At 39.8% G+C, this 18444-nt stretch overlaps 1 protein-coding gene across 1 annotated transcript in view; it reads left to right on the top strand.

Moving 5' to 3' along the window:
- Positions 1–18444, top strand: part of TSPAN7 (tetraspanin 7) — a 114444-nt gene that overhangs the window by 72402 nt on the left and 23598 nt on the right. Inside the window, exon 2 of the mRNA XM_066620433.1 lies at positions 17223–17411. Within this exon, the coding sequence (XP_066476530.1) occupies positions 17223–17411 (189 nt within the window). The remainder of the gene's footprint in view (positions 1–17222; positions 17412–18444) is intronic.

The raw sequence follows: 18444 nt of genomic DNA, 5'->3' as shown, positions 1-18444 counted from the left end.
AGGCAAAGAAGGAAGGCCCATAGCCAGGGAGACAGGCCAGGGACAGACTGCACTTGCTCCCAGTGTGGAAGGGATTGTCACTCCCGAATCGGCCTTTTCAGCCACACTAGACGCTGTTCCAGAACCACCTTTCAGAGCACGATACCATAGTCTTTCGAGACTGAAGGTTGCCAACTAAGGATCTCCCACTTTACTTGACCCAATATTTTACATTTAAAACATCATAGTTACTTACAGGCTCCTTGCTCTTATTGCTATGCTATGCCTTTTATGAGAGCAAGTTTTATTTAATATAGATTTTTTACTAAGTTTTTACCCTGCTTTATCTCCCTGAAGGGCATTGAAAGTGGCTATGATTTAGCTAGAGTAGATCAGGCAGCACATTGAACTGGGTTCAGAAGCACTCAAGTTCAAATCCCTGCTTAGCAAAGCTCACTGTCTATCTTTGGACTAGGTACTGCTTCTCAGCCTATCCCCCATCACTCTGGGGCTGCTCATATGTTAAACTGCACCCCCAGGTATATCTCTTAATTCAGATGTAGTCATTGTTAGTCTGTACTTGAGTAAAATTATTCACACATTCCATTCAATGCAAGTACAGTGTACATGGATAAAGCGTAAAAGGCAGGTACAGTCTGAATGTTTTGTTTTCCGAGATAGCAACCCAAGGAGTTGGTTGATGGTGGAAGTGGTTTATTGAAATGTCTCATGGTAAATCAGAGAATGTATTTTTAATTCATATTCTTACCCTTGGTTCATATTAGGGGAATGTTAAGACACCAGCATTCAGACACAAGTTTCTCATATGGGAGTCATAATGCATGAGCTATCAACATATGGATTTGATCAGCTAGTAGCCTCATGAAATCTGAACTTCTAAAACAATCTTGAAAATACAGAATACAGGGATATGTTGGGAAGTCAGATCCTTATGTTACCAGTTCACACAAGAGTTCTTGTATGTACAGGCATGGTAATAATATAGTAACTGTAGAAAGGTGAGATCTGAATGGAGATACCCAAGATATCAAAATCGTAATGGTTTGTAATTACATTTCGTCCATAGTGTCACCTGGAATCTGTAATTCTCTTGAATAGAATGTTTTATGGTTGGGTGAGTTATAGATTCATAGAGTTCAATCTTATGCATGTCTACTCAGAAGTAAGCTCCACTTACTTGGCACCCCCCCACAGGTATCGCCACCCCCCCACAGAAATAGCCCCCCCCCACTGTGCAACCCAAGAATGTGTCGGGGAAACCTCTGTGAGGTTCCCTGATGCTATAAACTGCTTTCGTGAAACCGGAAGCATAGTTTCTTTCTCCATCAGGAGCCTCAAGAGAGGTTTCTGCAGGGTCCTGGTGCCTTGCACCTGGGGCTTTTGCCCCATTGAACTTTATGGTAAGTCCGCAACTGTTATGGCCCAGTCTTGCTCTGTAGCAACACCTGTCTTGTGCTGTAGGGCACTTCTCAGTGGTAAGAAGGAAGAAAGAGGGAGGTGCCAGCACAGAGGCTAGCACAGGTGGGCAGTGAGTCTCTGCACCAGTCTGAGGAGCCCTGGGAGCTGACAGCGGTGAATATGTACAAGGTTGTTCCAAGGTTGTTCCAGGGTGAGGAGGGATGAAACTAGGTGGGGAGCACAGGGAGGGGGGAATTTCAGGCCTGGGAGGGGGCAGGGGTGGTGGCAGAGGCTACTGCCTGATCCTATCCCCCATCCTGGGCCTAAAATCCCTGCATAGGGCTACTCAGATCTGTGCCAGTGGTTGAGCTGATCCAGATCTAAGTGGATCCATAGAGGCTGCCACTGCTCAACATTTTTTCCCTTACCTGGGAAAGACATGGTGGGCTGATGGCTGCTGGAAGCTCTGCTTATCAGCAGATATGTCTGTCGATTTAATCTAAACACCCCTGGACTGAAAGGGGCTACGGCGTGAGATTAACCACAGTTAACTCCAGACGCTCCTCTTTTATCTCCCTGGGGCGAAGGCTCTGGGTGTAAAACAGTTTCAGAGCGAAGGAGTTGGAGGCTATCGAGCTCAGCCACGGATGTAAATGTAAGCCTGACCCCCCTTCCTACAGCTTTATTTTTTGGGGGCACGTAGCAGAGAACAGAGTCGGGAAAGAGAAAGAAATATTTGGACTTGAAAGATAAGAGGGACTAACAGCAACAAGATAAGAAATAATTAAAGGACTAAGAATTAAGAACTATAAATAGTTAAAAGGAAAGAAATTATGGAATACAGTATAAATGCCCAGTTGGGTGGATTTTCAAGCTGGGATTGAGAAGAGAAACGTTAAGAGTTTTTATAAAACCCTTTTGGAGTTTATTCCTTTGGATTTTTTTTTTTTTAATAAAACTCTACAGTGTGTGGGACAGAAGGAAGACTGTCTCGCTTTTTTGTCGTGCTGATAAAGTTTTTTTTTTTTTTTAGTTTATCAATTTTGTTTACCATTTCTTCTGGGAAGTGAGAAGCTTGTTATGGTCATAATACTTTGTATAAATTACCAGCATTAATAACAGAAGATAAATTAAATTAAAACAATAGGCTGCTTGCTGAGGTTTTTGCATAAAGGAGTATATTGACATCTGGTAGTGAATTAAGACAACTACTTGTGAAGTGTTACAGATTGGAACACCTGTGGAAATTTAAGATAATTACCTGTGGATTGTGATAGATTGAGATTTTTAAAGGGATAATGGCCACTACTAGGAGACGTAATACGTTGGAACAGATACATAAAGAGAAATCCCCACCAAGATCATCAGGGAAAGAGCTGAATCTGGAAGCTATTCAAGATTTACTAATGAAGATGGAAAATCGTTTGCAGAAAAAAATAGAAGGGATGGATGGGAAATTCGAAACATTACATCAAGAAATGCAGGAGATGGAATTACAGATGCAAACAAACATGTCACGTTGGGATACAATGTGGAAAGAAACAGAGACAAAGATAAAAGGGATAAACGACACAATAAAAGTTCATGAGACAAAATTTGAGGATTTGGAAATCAGAAAGGATAGAAATCAAGATAGGTTGGCATTGATGGAACGGACGCAAAAAGAAAATATTTTAAGATTCAGAGCTATACCAGAACAGGAAGGACCGAGGAGATAAGAGCCAGGATGAGGGAAATTTTGACAATTTTTTTACAAATTGATCCTAATGAGATGGAGTTGGAGATCAATAGAGTCTACAGAGTAAATACAAGGATTGCAAGGTTGAGAAAACTTCCAAGAGATATTTCACAAGAAAAAGGATAAGAGATATGGTTCTATAGCAACATGCAAAGATAAAGCTCACAGTAGGAGTACAGATCATTGTGATGAAGGAGGTTCCACTTAGAATTCTAAAGAAAAGGAAAGAATATGGCTTTCTGGTGGATGTTTTGAAACAGAAGAAAATTATCTTCAGATGGTGTGAATTGGAAGGAGTTACTTTCAGATTTCAGAGTAGAACCTATAGAATAGATACAGTTCAGAAAGCTAAAGACTTTATGAAGGAATTTGAAGAAGGAGGAGAAGAAAGAAGAGAACAGGAGAATCAAAAGGACATGCAACAAGCCCAAATAGACTTTCAAACAACTAGTTCAGAAGATTAGCTATGGATTATAAGTTTCTATCTTGGAACATTAATGGAGTTAATGCTCCAAATAAGAGGAAAAGAGTATTTTATTATTTGAAGAAACTTAAAAAAGATGTGATTTGCCTTTTAGAGATTCACATTGTAAAAGGTCATACAAATTACTTAATACAGAAAAAATTAGGACAAGTATTTTTTTTCAACAAATTCAAAGAAAAATGGAGTGGTTATGTATGTTAAAGATTATTTAAAACCAAAATTTGTGTTTGCAGATGAAAAAGGCAGGTGGTTGGCTGTGGAAGTTATAAACATACAACATACAACAAACCTTTATTAGGCATATAATTTTACAACTAATATCTCCAAACAGTCATGTATGAAGGTATATATTAAAAGAGAGATAGGAAATAAGAGTTAAAACACACCAGTTTGCTTACACAGTTACTCCAAGTTGCTTAGAACCAGCAACTTAGCCCGCTTCAAGTTGCTCACATGTAGAAATTTAGCAATGGAAGGGTCACAGATTCAAATTCACCTGCCAGCAAAAGTTGTAAAGAGGTGATCTCAGAGAGACCTTTTTTGTTTCCAGATAATGAGGGGAGATACTGGCCTCTGAGCACCTGATTAAAAGCACAATGCAGAACAATGTGTGGAAGAGAGTCTACCTCTCTGAGGCCACAATTGCAAAATCGTTCTTCCTTCGGGGCATTTCTAAACCTACCAGGTAGGTCATTAGAAGGCAACACGTTGCATCGGGCTACTGTAAAAGCCCTCCTTTCAAAGGGGCACTCTAAGAAGGACAGGTATTTTGGTTGTAGACCAAAGGTATTGTTAAGATGGAAATTTAGGGGTGAACATTTTTTTTGTGCTGCAGCCAAAATCTCTTGCCTTTCTATGTCTATTAGTCTTGTTATCAAGAGCCTGATAGAAGTCTCAAGTGTAGCAGCTCCTTGTAGATCTTCCTCGAGACCCATTTGTCTAATTTTCTTATTGAATAGAGCTAAGCAAGGAGACAACAGCGAGTCAGTCAATAACCCCTTTAACAATGGATTTTGGTCAGCCCTGAAGCACACTTTGGCCCAGTATTTTAAGAAACTGGACCAAGCTAGAAACTCCAGCCTATATTGGCCTGTCTCCAGGCAAAGTGCCGCAAAGGGAACGCAATGCGGTACACCTAAGATCTTGTATAGAAAATTAGAATGTATCTTTTCAATTGAATCATTTAATGCTGGCATCCAAACAGGAATGCCATACAAAATTTGAGGTGTAACTTTGGCATTAAAAGCCTGGAGAGCAGCTGGAATGAATGAATTACCCCAAGAGAAGAAAAAGTGAGTAATAGCCTGAACAGCTAGTTTGGATGAATTAATTACTGTAAGACGATGGGAAGACCAGAAATGCCGGTAGTGAAACCGGAGACCAAGATACTGAAATTCCTTTACTTGTTGTATTGTTTTACCATTGAAAAGCCAAGACTGTGATTTCCAAGAGTGCCCAAACACCACAATCTTGGACTTTTCATAGTTTAGCTGAAGGGCATTGTTGGTAAAATATTCTATGCAGGCATTAACCAGTCTCCTTAATCCTATTTTAGTTCGAGATATCAGGGCCATGTCATCAGCATACAAAAGGAGAGGGATATGCTGTGGAAGTTATAATTTCGGGAGTAAGAGAACTTTACTTTTGGGTTTGTATGCTCCAAATCAAGAAAGAGGAGTTTTTTTAAGGCAACTATTAGATGTATTCTTAAATTACTCATACCCAAGTTATTGTTTGATGGGAGATTGGACTGCAATTGTGTCACCACAAAGGGACAAAAAATCTGAGAAAGAGATTAAGGTTTCTCAAGGAAAATTATCAAAAACTTTTTTTGATTTGGTAGAAGCTTTAGGGGTTGTAGACATTTGGCGACAAATGGAAATACAAAAGAGTTTACCTATTATTCAGAAAGACGCAGATCATTTTCAAGACTAGATATGTTTTGGGTGACGAAGGACATTGTAGTAAAAACTTCTAAGACAGAAATCCTATCAAAGACTTTTTCAGATCATAATCCAATAACTATGACTATTAAGAAGAAACCTACAACATATAGATGAAAATTGAATGAATTGTTGTTACAAAAAGAGGTCATAATAAAGGACACCAAGCAGAAATTAAAGGAATTTTTTTATCTGAATTTAAATAAGGGAACAGAACTGAGGACAGTATGGGACGCTAGTAAAGCCTTTATGAGAGGATACTTTATTCAGAAAAGCATAGAATGGAAAACAGAGAGACAAAGTAAGTTTCAGAAAATTGAAGAGGAAATTAAAAAGAAAGAATATGAGCTAATAGAAGTCCCAGGAGATAAAAAAAATAGTACAGCAAATAAAAGATTTATAGCATCAGCTATCTTTGATGATGGTGAATCAAATGGAAATTAAATTAAAGTTTGTTAAACAAAGATAATTTGAGCATGCTAACCAACCAGGAAAATGGTTGGCTTACAAATTGAGGAAGGAGAGAGAAAAGAGAGTAGTAATTTTAAAATTGCAAGAGGCAGGAAAAATTTATACTGATGCCAGATTCATGGAAAGCAGCAAATATAACTTTGATTCCTAAAGAAGGACAGGATTTGATGGACATAAAAAATTACAGACCTATTTCCTTGAATAATTTCCTGTTGAATAATGATTGTAAAATATTTACAGCAATTAATTATTAATTATTATTATTAACAGTATTTATATACCGCTTTTCAACAAAAAGTTCACAAAGCGGTTTACAGAGAAAATCAAATAACTAATGACTCCCTGTCCCAATAGGGCTCACAATCTAAAAGATGCAAAAGAACACCAGCAGGCAGCCACTAGAAAAGACACTGCTGGGGGGAGGAGGGCCAGTTACTCTCCCCCTGCTAAAAAAAGAGGAGCACCCACTTGAAAAAGTGTCTCTTACTCAGTTAGCAGAGATTAGCAATTTTAGCAACTAGAATGAAGAAGATATTACAAAATCTTATACATGAAGATCAATGTGGCTTTTTACCAAAAAGACACATGAGTGATAATATCAGAATAGTATTGGATTTGTTGGAGTACTATGATAAAAGAATAGAGAAACAATTAGCATTCATTTTTTTAGACTTCAAGAAGGCATTTGACAATTTGAGCTGGACTTTCTTGATTACCGTCTTAGAGAAGATGAATTTTGGAGGGAATTTTATTCAATGGATAAAATCAATCTACACAGCACAAACTGTGCAGGTATTGGTAAATGGAGAACTATCAACAGTGTTTGAGATCCAAAAGGGAACACGACAAGGATGTCCACTTTCACCACTTTTATTTATACTTGCCTTAGAAGTGTTATGTAGAGATATCAGACAAGATGAAAGACTACGAGGCGCAAATATTAAAAATGAATGCTTCCAATTAAGAGTGTTTGCAGATGATATGGTTTTGATCTTAGAAAGACCTTTAAAAGACATCGAGTTGTTGATGGTTAAGTTGAAGAAATTTGAATTATTAGCAGGATTTAAGATAAATAAACAGAAAACTAAAATTTTATCTAAAAACATGAACATACAAGACCAGTCAAAATTGATGAATAAAACCAGGTTCAAAGTGGTTCAAAAAAGATTAAATATTTAGGTATTATTTTGACAAATATGAATTGTATGTTATTTCAAAATAATTATGTTAAAGTTTGGTGTGAAATCAAAAAAGATTTTGCAAGATGGGAAAGGTTGAAATTATCTTTTTTGGGAAGGATATCCGTAATCAAAATGAATGTATTACCGAAAATGCTTTTTCTTTTCCAAAATATACCAGTATTACTTTCTGATAAACCTTTTAAAGAATGGCAGAAAGATGTGACAGGTTTTATATGGCAAGGGAAAAAACCAAGAGTGAAATTTAAGATTTTGCAAGATGCAAAAGAAAGACGAGGTTTAGGACTGCCAGACCTGAAGACTTATTATGCATCATGTTGTGTTCTGTGGCTTAAAGGATGGCTATTGCTGCGAAATAAAAAATTGTTGAAGTTAGAAGGAATATCATTTAAGATTTGGTTGGCACGGATATCTTTGGTATGATAAGTTGAAAGTGAATATGGAATTTAAGAATCATTATGTTAGACATGCACTGTGGAAGATATGGAATCGTTATAAAAAGAGGTTTTATAATAAAATCCCACTCTCAACCTCACCACAAGAAGCACATTTTGGTTTAGGAATAGCACAAAGAGACAAATGGTTATTGTATAAGAATATATTGAATTTTAACCAAGGTCAATGTATGTTGAAGTCTAGAGAAGAATTGATTGCAGAGGGTTTTGACTGCCAGTGGTTTCTGTATCTACAATTATTAGAAAGATTTAAAACTGATAAAAAATTATATGGCTTTGAAGAGGGGGAGTCAATATTGGAGAAACTAAGATCAGATAAGCAAGTAATATCTAAAATATATAGATTGCTTTTGAAATTTGAAACAGAAGATGAACAGGTCAAAGAATGCATGATCCAGTGCGTGAAAATGTGGGTCATAAACTCTCAATGGACAGATGGGAGAAACTATGGCTAAAACAGATAAAATTTACTCTGAATGTTAACATTAAGGAAAACATATATAAGATGATTTATCGATAGTACGTGACACCAAGTAAACTAGCCAAAATGTATGAAAGTATGTCCAATAGTTGTTGGAAATGTAAGAAACAGGAGGGAACCTTTTACCACATGTGGTAGAAGTGTTTAAAAGTAAAAAAATATTGGTTACAACTTCATGCACAGATACAGTTGATCTTAAAAACAAATGTACAGTTGAAGCCAGAAGTATTTTTATTAAATATGACAGATGAATATGTGGAAAGAAAAAGTGAAGTTTTATTTTTGTACATGATAAGCGCTGCCAGAATACTCTATGCTCAATATTGGAAGACTATAAACATACCCTTGATAGAAGAATGGTGGACAAAACTTACGACATGCTGATATACTGATGAGCTGACTCTCCGTGGCAGAGAGGAGTTGCCATCAAGAGGAGCGTGGGAGGCGAAAGGCCAGAGAGAAGCCAGACCGGGAAGGAATCCAGCTGGAAGGAGGAGTTCTATGAAAGACTAGAACTATTCAATTGTAAAAATCCCTACGGGGGTTTAGAACAGCCTGCCTATGTAAAACGCCTTGGATTAAAGTCTGAGGAGAAATCTGACGACCAAAGAAAGTTGGTATATAAATACCTGTATAAATAAATAAATAAATAAACTTTGCTGAGATGGACAAACTCAACTTTACTTAAAGAGAATTCAACAAAAAATTTCTTGAAAAATTAGAAACCAATTATTGTCTTTTTGAAACAGAGAGAAAATAATAATTTAATGTATTAATTTATTTTTATTATGCTTTACACAGAGTTAATTATTATATACCGAGTTAATTTATTATTATAAATTATATTATTATTATATTATATTATTATACACCGAGTTATTATTATACACAGAGTTAATTTATTATGCTTTACACAGAGTTAATAGACATATGCCTTGTTCAATTATTTTGGCTATGTACTCAACTCTGACCTTTCCTTTTTCAGGTGCAGGCTTTGTGAGCAAAAGCTCAGGCTGCTGGAAGCCCTGGGCAAGGCTTCATTAAGCCATTTCTGCCCAGTGTTGCATATACACAACAGGGACCAAATGTGAGCACCTGTGGGCCAGGCAAAAATGGGTTAAGATTCCTTTGGGCCCAAAAGCAAACTATTAAAGTATATGCACATTACCAAAAGCTTCATTTAAAACGCATGAAACATATGGGCCCTGCCTGAATAGTGGAAAGTCTTTATTGGTACATGTGAAGTCATGACCAATAATGCTATTGTTTATGGAAAGGTAGTAGATACTTTACTCAATCCCATGCTCAATCCCCCCCCCCAAAAAAAAACAAAAAAAAACAACTGCTCCTATGGTGGCTGTTCTGCTCTGATTCCAGTAGCCTGTCAGTAGAGGGTCAGTTTTGTCCCTGTGTGGGTTGCAGATAATCAAGTGATCTGATCTATATCGCCAGTTTCGAGCAACACAACACCTACATATGCCACAGATAGTTTCAGTGCCTCATTTGGGTGGAATATTTGTTGAATTGCCACCTCTTTGAATTTAGTCTCCTCCTGTAGAATTCATATTTTAATTGACAATTCTCATTCCCTGCGCCAGTTGTGTATTGTAATATATGCTTACAGACCATGGAGGTGGAGAAGTAGTAAAGTCTAATTTTCTGTTTATCTGCATAAGCAAAAGTGTTTTTCCAATAGAACATGCAAATATCTCAGAGAAGGATCTTAAGAAACATCCTGTATGAGGTTTCTATATTCTCCTCTTAAAAACTGCATTCATATTGGAAAATATAGCACAAAGTTGAGGGGAGAGTGGACAAGTTCTGTTACAAACATTCCTATTGTATAATGGTACATGCATAAAACAGAATATTTTCCTAAAAAAATATACTTAGGGCATAATCCTAACCAGGTCTACTCAGAAGTCAGTCCTATTTTGTTCAATGGGGCTTACTCTCAGGAAAGTGTGGTTAGGATTGCAGCCTTAGCCTACATAATGTGTGTGTAATTCAGTTGGCTTAACATCATTCAGACTTCAGTTACAGGGAAATTCAAACCCTAGTTCGTTGGTGAGATCAGAATAAGAAAACCTGGAGCTGTGCATCTCTGCTCTTGTTGTGGTAGTTGTGACTTAGCATTTTAATGTGCAGCCTGCCTGATGATTGTGCATGGAAACTGTTGGTAGTCAGCTTGCTTCGAAATGGGCAAGTGACCGTATAATGAAGCCCACCCAACCACCAGCCTTTACTGGCACCATTCCCAACATTTTCAACTGAAAAGGCAGAGAATGTAATGGGTTCGGAGAACAAATGTTCCTTGTCTTCATGGGTGGCCTCTCTAGGGGAATTGTGCTAACCCCAAATAGGCCTGCACATCATTTGGTGTTTTCTGCAAGGAATACATAATGAAAACAAATGGGAACAGATTTGATTGATAGCTTGCTATTGCTTATGGATTTAGTTGTGCAAAGAAGAACCATTGTTGCTGTGTCTAATCACCACTCTCTGAAATGGCTTGAATAATATGTGACGCACTGGGAGGCAGCTGGAGTGAGGATCTGGATAGCTTTAATTGTGGCTGTTGCAGATGAATTACATTGTCTCAGGTGGCAGTTTGGCCCTCTTGAGGGCAAATTTCCTGTGTGTAGATAGACAGTCAGACAGATAGATAGAAGTTGTTTTTGCTCATTGATTTGTTTTAATTTAAAATTGTGGCATTGCACTAGCAGTGCAGCACAGGGGTGAAAAGAAGTGCCTCTTTCAAGATGGAGCTGGATGCTGCCTATGTCAGCACTTCCTGGAGGATTCCATCCGTGGCTCCCTTGGCTGGTTTCTGGGAATTCATGGCTCACAGTTTGGGAACCACTGTCATAGCCCTTTGACCCCACCTTTTACATTTTGTTCCTGTCTATCCCCTGTATGTGTGTGTACACACACCACACACGCACATATGTATCTGTTAACTGAGGATAATACTTCATGCATCTGACAAAATGGGCTCCAACCCTCAAAAGGTATGTTAAAATAAATTGATTGGTCTTCAAGCTGCCACTGGCCTCTGTTCTTTGCTATACAGACCAGCACATCCACCTCTCTGGAAGTTGTTACTGTTCAATTGTTCCTCCTTGCTGCTGCAGAATTAGTATTCAACAGAGTGAAACTGAGAAAATGGTGTGTTTGGCTGTAATGAATTGAGATCCAGCGGAGAGTGAGGAAAGACAGAAGGGGAAGTAAGGAGTGGGGAATCTGAAGCAAATGGCCAAAAATAAAGAATGCATTGAAGGTGGATTGAAACTGCTTATGAAGAAGGGAGGAGATGGCTGTGGTGCTGAGTACAACAGGTGCTTTACAGTAGGCTGCCTCACCACACCCACCACTTAAATTCCAAAACCAGAAATATTGAGGCTCACACTTGCATGGTAACAATGCCATTTCTCCTGCAATATCCCACCCTGCCTCAGACAACTGGCAATGCAGAACAGCATCTCAAAAGGTTGGACAGATTTGGATAAGTAGAGGCAATTCTTAAGGTACTTTGGTCCCAGGCTGCTTAGGGCTTTAAAGGTCAAGACCAATACATTGCATTGAGTCCAGAAACAAATTGATGACCCGTGCAGATGGCATACAGTCAGAGTTGTATGTTCCAATGTGCCTGCTCAACCAGAAGGCTGGATGCTGCATTCTGCAGCAGTGGAAGTTTCTGGATGAGCAATCTGAACAGTGGTGCAATGATTCCCAAACTGTAAGCTGTGGCTCTCTGAGGAGCCACAGAAACCAGCCAGGGGAGCTGCTGTATCCACACACAAACCCCCTGCCCTATACAATGTCTAGGATTGTGGCCCTAATGGGGAGCTGTGGCCAATGGTCTAGTGCAGTAGTTCTCACACATTTAGCACCGGGACCCACTTTTTAGAATGAGAATCTTGTCAGGACCCACCGGAAGTGATGTCATGACCGGAAGTGACATCTTCAAACAGGAACACTTTTAGCAATCTGAGGCTGCAATCTTACCCACACTTACCCAGGAGTAAGTCCCATTTACTAGCACTGTTAAAAGAATATGCATAGTATCTTGTTAAAAGTACAGGTCTGTAACATTTCTCCAAACATAGTCACATATCATGGTAGCATCAAGTCTAATATATTAAAAATAAAATATTGAAATGAATGGGGACCCACCTGAAATGGGCTCGTGACCCACCTAGTGGGTTCTGACCCACAGTTTGAGAAACACTCGTCTAGTAGGTCAAGGGACCCACCAGTCGAAAAATTTTGGGAACCACTTATACAGTGAGTTGTTAATTCCTGTGATACTTGGGTTTGTTCAGGTACATTATTGGGTGAGTTCCTTCCCATTCCATATCAGGAATCCACCTGACTCCCTCCACTCAATAACTCATTCTCATGATAAAATCATTGCAAGGCACTGATATCATTAAGATCAGGCCTCAGTCATGGCATGTGCATTTCATGTTGGATTGCTGTAATGAACTCTATGTGGATATGTCTTTTGTTTTATGTTGGGGGGATAGGCAGATCAAACAAACCTTTGAAATCACTTTGCACTTGCTCAAAGTGCCAAGCAAGACATTTGGAACTTGCGGTGACATTAGCTGTTTTTTTCAATACAAAGATTAGCGTGTTACTCTTTACTCCTGTTGCCTGCCTTGGATCTCTGTGTTCCAAGTAGTGCTAGAGGCAGATATGAGTTACTACTGGATTTTTAAAATCTCTGTGTACATTTGTGGTGTTACATAAGTTGTATATATTTTTATGAATTCAAAAAAGCCATTTTTGTTTCTTGATCCCTGCCGTTTTGTGTTTCATACCTAGCAGATAGTTTTCAGATTACAGCTACATAAAACCTTTGGTATTCCAAATAAAGAATTACGAACTGCAGACTTTGGGCTCTTGTATCATGCCCAGATTTGTCACCCCCACCGCATTTTGTTTAACTTCCAGACTATCAAAAAGTTCTGGAGAACTGAAAAGGTTTCCAGCTACTATGTGATATTTTAGTTGGTCCTAATAAAGGTATCATCTTACTTTGGCTTTTAGGTTTTTTTGTCTAATGGGCCAATAAGGCTATCTATGATGCCTTTTTCTCTGTATCATTAGTGACATCAATCACTGTCACACCTCTTTCTGGTAATAAGGCCTATTAACATTTTAATTACAAACCCAACAAAAAGGAAAAAGCTTTGGGCTGCTATCTTCCTCTGCAAGAATGTCTGGCCCCTTTCAGTGGTAAAGCCATTAATTGCAAAGGAAGCTGGATAAGACAGAGAAGATGAGACATTAGCACTTCTACACTATCATCACTTGTGATGACAGACTGCCAAGGCAGGGGCCATTATGTTTCCAGGAAGTACAGGTGCAGCCTTGGTAACCACAGGGGATCCATTCTCAGAATCCCTGTGGATACTGAAAACCGCAGATAAGCAAATCTGCTGTTTTGGGCCTCTTAAACCCTCTGAAGGTGACTGAAGCTGTGCTCCGGTCGCCTCCAGGGGGCTTTCTGAAGCCCACAGAGGCCACCCACATCTGCCCACAGCCTCTACAGGCTTCAGAATGCCTCCTGGAGGCAAAAAAGCTACTTCTGTTTCTTTTTTTATGCCTTTAAAAGGCTTTCTGAGGGCCAGGGAAGCCCCCCCCCCCCAGTCTGGCTCAACACAGATCTGGGGGACCCATGTTGAGCCAGATCTGTGGATAGTATATCTACAGATAAGCAGGCTCAACCTGTAGTTTTAAAAAATGGTTCTCAGATCAAGCAGGCCATATCTTAATCATAATCCACACAGGCTCAAGTCCACCTTAAAGCCTAAATAGGTCTGACAATTTTTTGCTTGGACTGTGGAATGGCCGCCAAGAAGATTTCTCTACCTCCCCTTGCTGTCTCCTAACTTTGGGCTAAGCTAACAGGGTGTGCTAAGTGGGTGTGCCCTATCAGTCCAAGTGTGATGAGACATAGGGAAGGGTGCAGTTCATTTATGCATCAAGGTAACGTAGTGAGTTCCACAGTAAGCTTGAATGTGGGCGTTTCATACCCAGGTGGAATGTACAGGCGCTTGTTGCTGCAACCTTGCTGAAACCAAACAGCGCTCAGTCTGGTCAGTGCCTGAATGGGTGGCCATCTCAGGAGCCCATGGAAGCTGCTTTGAGTTCCATGACGGAAGAAAGATGGAATGGGAATGTGATAAATATTTACAGTATATTGATTCAATAGGAAATGTACTACACCAGTTGCATGTTGCTTATGAGTTTTGTTCTTTAAAACCCGAACAACAGTACTTTCTGCCTAGAGAAATCTGAGAGCTAGGAGAGCTGTCTGCCAGTGGTTAAATTCCCCACTAAGCAACACACTTCACAGAAATGGTCAGATTTACTTAAAATTTAAAGAGCTCCAAAATTGATTAGAAACTGGCTTTTAGCATCTTTATTATCAACCAATGCCCAACCCAGAACAGTAGGCAAAGCAAGAAATAATATAATTAAACTTAAAAACAGGAAAGAAAAAAGACCCAGCATTTTCACATTAGTCTTTATATATGACTGCAGTCCACAGAGCTCTAGTGCTTGGTTTATATTTTCCATTGACTCCCATGAGACTCAGGCTGCAATCCTGTGCATACCTTCCTAGCAGTAAGCCCCACTAAACACAGTGGGACTTACTTCTGAGTAGATATGCACAGAATTGCGCTATAAATCAACTTATATACAGGTATGCTCAGTGGCATCACTAGGCTTTGCATCACCTGGTACAGGAAACCAGCGCGTCACCCCCATGATGGACCTCCTCCCATGCAGTAGGCGGGGCAACAACCTGCATGATGGGAGTGATGTACCATCGCCCTGCCCCTGCTGGTTTTTTGGGTATACCTTTTGATAGAACACAGATATTTCAACATGGTTTGTTTCATTGCATTCTGCTGTAAATTACACATCAAATGGTATATAATATGATGGTATTGTTCCTACAAACTGTGATTTTAGTGCTTTTGATCACTAGCGGTGTCACCCCACTGTTTATACATTGCTCCCTAGCACCCAATTGCAATTTCTCTTGGCAGCAATGTCTGTTACTAGTGGGCACTACGTTTTTGACATGCCCTTGTCCACCATGACTTTTCTTCATCCCCTCATAAAATAAACTACTATATATTGTTTGAAACGTTTTCTTTGGTTTGAACTTAATGGCAGTGAATTTAGTTCCACTCACCCTTCAGGTGAGCCTTTATATCTAATGAATGGCTTATAAGCTGGCCCTTCTTAAGTAGATGTTCCTTGCTCCGAACTCCAGAAGAGTTGGCTGTAATTTATTTCAGATAATATTAGCTGTTTAATGACAATATTTCAATCTGTTTTTCCAAACCACAGCAGCAGTTTCATGACTGTTTCACATACTGCAATTGATTTACTAAAGTTTGCTGGACTTGTCAGCAACAGGCTCTGCCCTTCCTAGAAGGGAAAGGCATGTGCAAAAGCATGCAAGTGTCTCTTTTGCCTGTGTACCTCAGGTCCAAAACATGAATGTGTTCCCAGTATGAATGTGCTCCCCTCCAAAACCTGCAGCAAAAATGCTGTGTAATGTGGCCTAACATCTATGTGTATGCAACTCCTGTGTATTAAGCTGTTCAGCTTACTAACTGTATCCACTAGATGTCAGCAAAGAACACATGTGCTGCCTTCTTTCAGCTTTCCTCTGTGTGCCAGGAATAAATCCAAAATGTGTAATATTTCACAGTCATGATGAAATGGTTGACATGAACAATGGCACGAGATCAGGCTATCAGGTACAGAGACAAATCCTTCGAGAGAATACTACAGCTTCTTCCCCATACTACTTCTAAAGAAGTTCTGTGTTTCAGCTTCTTGTATGTTAGGTAGTCTTTTCTAGACAATTTTCACATTTCAGACTTAAACCAGCATTGTTTAATCTCAGCTCCTGTCATGAACGTAAAACTTGTATTGGTTGAAACATACTTTTTATTTTTTGCCAGAGTACTCTCCTACATCAAAAGGATTTATACAGAATATGTGAGAAGGGATCAAATCTACCACCGTAGCTATACATTTCATGTAACAAAAGCTGGCTGCATTTTTTGTGGGGGGTTTTATTTTAAGGAAAAACAACATTATGGAAGAGGTGTTTGGAGCAGGAAAGTGATGAGAGGGAAGGGGTGGGGAATCGTTTCCTTGTCTGCGATTTCTCCATTCCAAAACCCTGCCTGCCACTTTTCCTTCTGTGGGGTTCCAAACATGTATTTAACCTTGTAAACTCACATATGGAACCTGGAGCCCTCCATTTGGGTGGTGATTTTGAGCAGAGAAACGTCTGACGGGGAAAAGGTTCAGCATCTCCCTTAGTCATTTCCTTGTTTCAGATTACATCCTTCTGAAGTGGTTTTTCCATTAAACAAAAATGGCACTCAGCATTCTGATACTTACCATGTTTGCATAAAATGTATAGTTAGGCATTTAGGCTGCAATCCTATCCACACTTTCCTGGGAAGAAGCCCCACTGAACTGAGTGGAACTTACTTCTGAATAGTTATGCATAGGATTGTGCTGTTTACTTATTAACCAGTGTGGTTTCCCAGTATTAGAGGAAAAGGCAGATTTTGCTAAGGCACAATATAGGATAATGAGAACAAGATTTTGTGGTGTTCCTTTATTTTATCTAATCTATCAATCTCCTTGGGCATTTGTATGCTGCCTTTCCACATCCTAAGATGCTATCAAGGCAGCTCACATTCTGTTTAATTCTTGTTTACACAACATTTTTCAGAGAATTGTGTATGAAGTCAATATAAGGCAACCTTACATTGGCTCCTCAGTTCCCTAAATTGGCCTGTGCAGGTTGGTGGTGATTTGCCATAGAGGTCTGACTTTTGGTATTCCTGCCACATGTCCCCAAACAGACAAGTAATATTTGTCCTGTCAGCTCCTGTGGAGCTAATAAAAGTCCCATTTTTTTTGGTTACAATAGCAGTTCTACCAGGATAAACAGAAAGCCCTGTATTTCACCTCTATCTTTTTCACTTCTTTTTTTTCAGATAACTGGTGTTATCCTTCTTGCTGTTGGCGTCTGGGGGAAGCTGACTTTAGGCACATATATTTCTCTTATTGCTGAAAACTCTACTAATGCTCCTTATGTTCTCATTGGGACTGGTACCACAATTATTGTCTTCGGTTTGTTTGGATGCTTTGCCACTTGTCGTGGTAGCCCATGGATGCTAAAACTGGTGAGTATGGCAAAAGTAACTGTTACGCTAGAATGCTGTAAATTCTTTAAACAGCTACTTTCTTTGCGTAACTTAGAGTCCAATCCTGAGCTTGGCGCGCCGATGCTCTGCCGGTGGTAGCCCAGCGCTGGGCTCTGCTGCTCGGCAGTTGCATGGACCGTTGAGCAAGTGGTGAAGTAGGTGGAGGCATGGGGGAGGCGGGGAGGAGGTGTTCCGGGGCAGGCGGAGGCAGAGAGAGGGTGGGAAGAGGGCGGGGAGGAAATATGCCAGGGGGAGGGAGTGGGGTGGGAGGGAGGATCGCAAGCCTCCATTTTGGGCCACTGGCCTGACACGGAGGCTCAAAATTCTACACTGACCCAAGGTCGGCATGGAATATAGTAGTCCCATTGCGGGGCTACTTGGCTAACCCAGGGGAAGGGGACAAAAGTCCCCTTCTCCCGAGGAACCACCAGCGGTGCCTGTAAAGTATGAAGGATGCAGTGGCAGCCATTTTTGGTGCTGCTGCAGCCCCACGCACCAGGCAGCTCAGGTTTGGGCTGTTAAACTGATGATAACTGGGCTTCACATATTTATACATGTGCATGAATAAATATATGCATGAAGTATAATTACTATATTGTTGTTGTGATACTTCAACACAGTCTTAGCAAGTATATGGACTGGTTATGTTTTGCAATTCAGGATGTAGCCAAGAACCTGGGAATCACAGAGATATCGCTATAGGATTCCGGCTGTTCCAAGCAATGTTATTTTCTGGAGCTGAGCTGGTATAATTTACTCAAGGCCAAGAATGTTGAGATGTTTCTTCAGTCTTGTAGGCACTACTCCAAAGGCTCCAGTGACAATTGACATGATGTCATTTGCCAAGCAGAAGTCCTCCTGGAAAGTATCTCACCCTTGGAAAGGGGTCTAGGAGTTGGTTCACAGGATAGTAGGATACAATGATGTCAGGTCCTGTAACATTCTAACATGTTAAGTTTCGCAAGTAATTTGGCTTTTAAAGAAACTATGAGTGGAGGTGGAAGAAAGAACT

Source organism: Tiliqua scincoides, chromosome 3, assembly GCF_035046505.1.
Source record: "Tiliqua scincoides isolate rTilSci1 chromosome 3, rTilSci1.hap2, whole genome shotgun sequence".
In the NCBI taxonomy this organism is placed as follows: domain Eukaryota; kingdom Metazoa; phylum Chordata; class Lepidosauria; order Squamata; family Scincidae; genus Tiliqua; species Tiliqua scincoides.
This window is presented reverse-complemented; position numbering and strand designations above follow the sequence as displayed.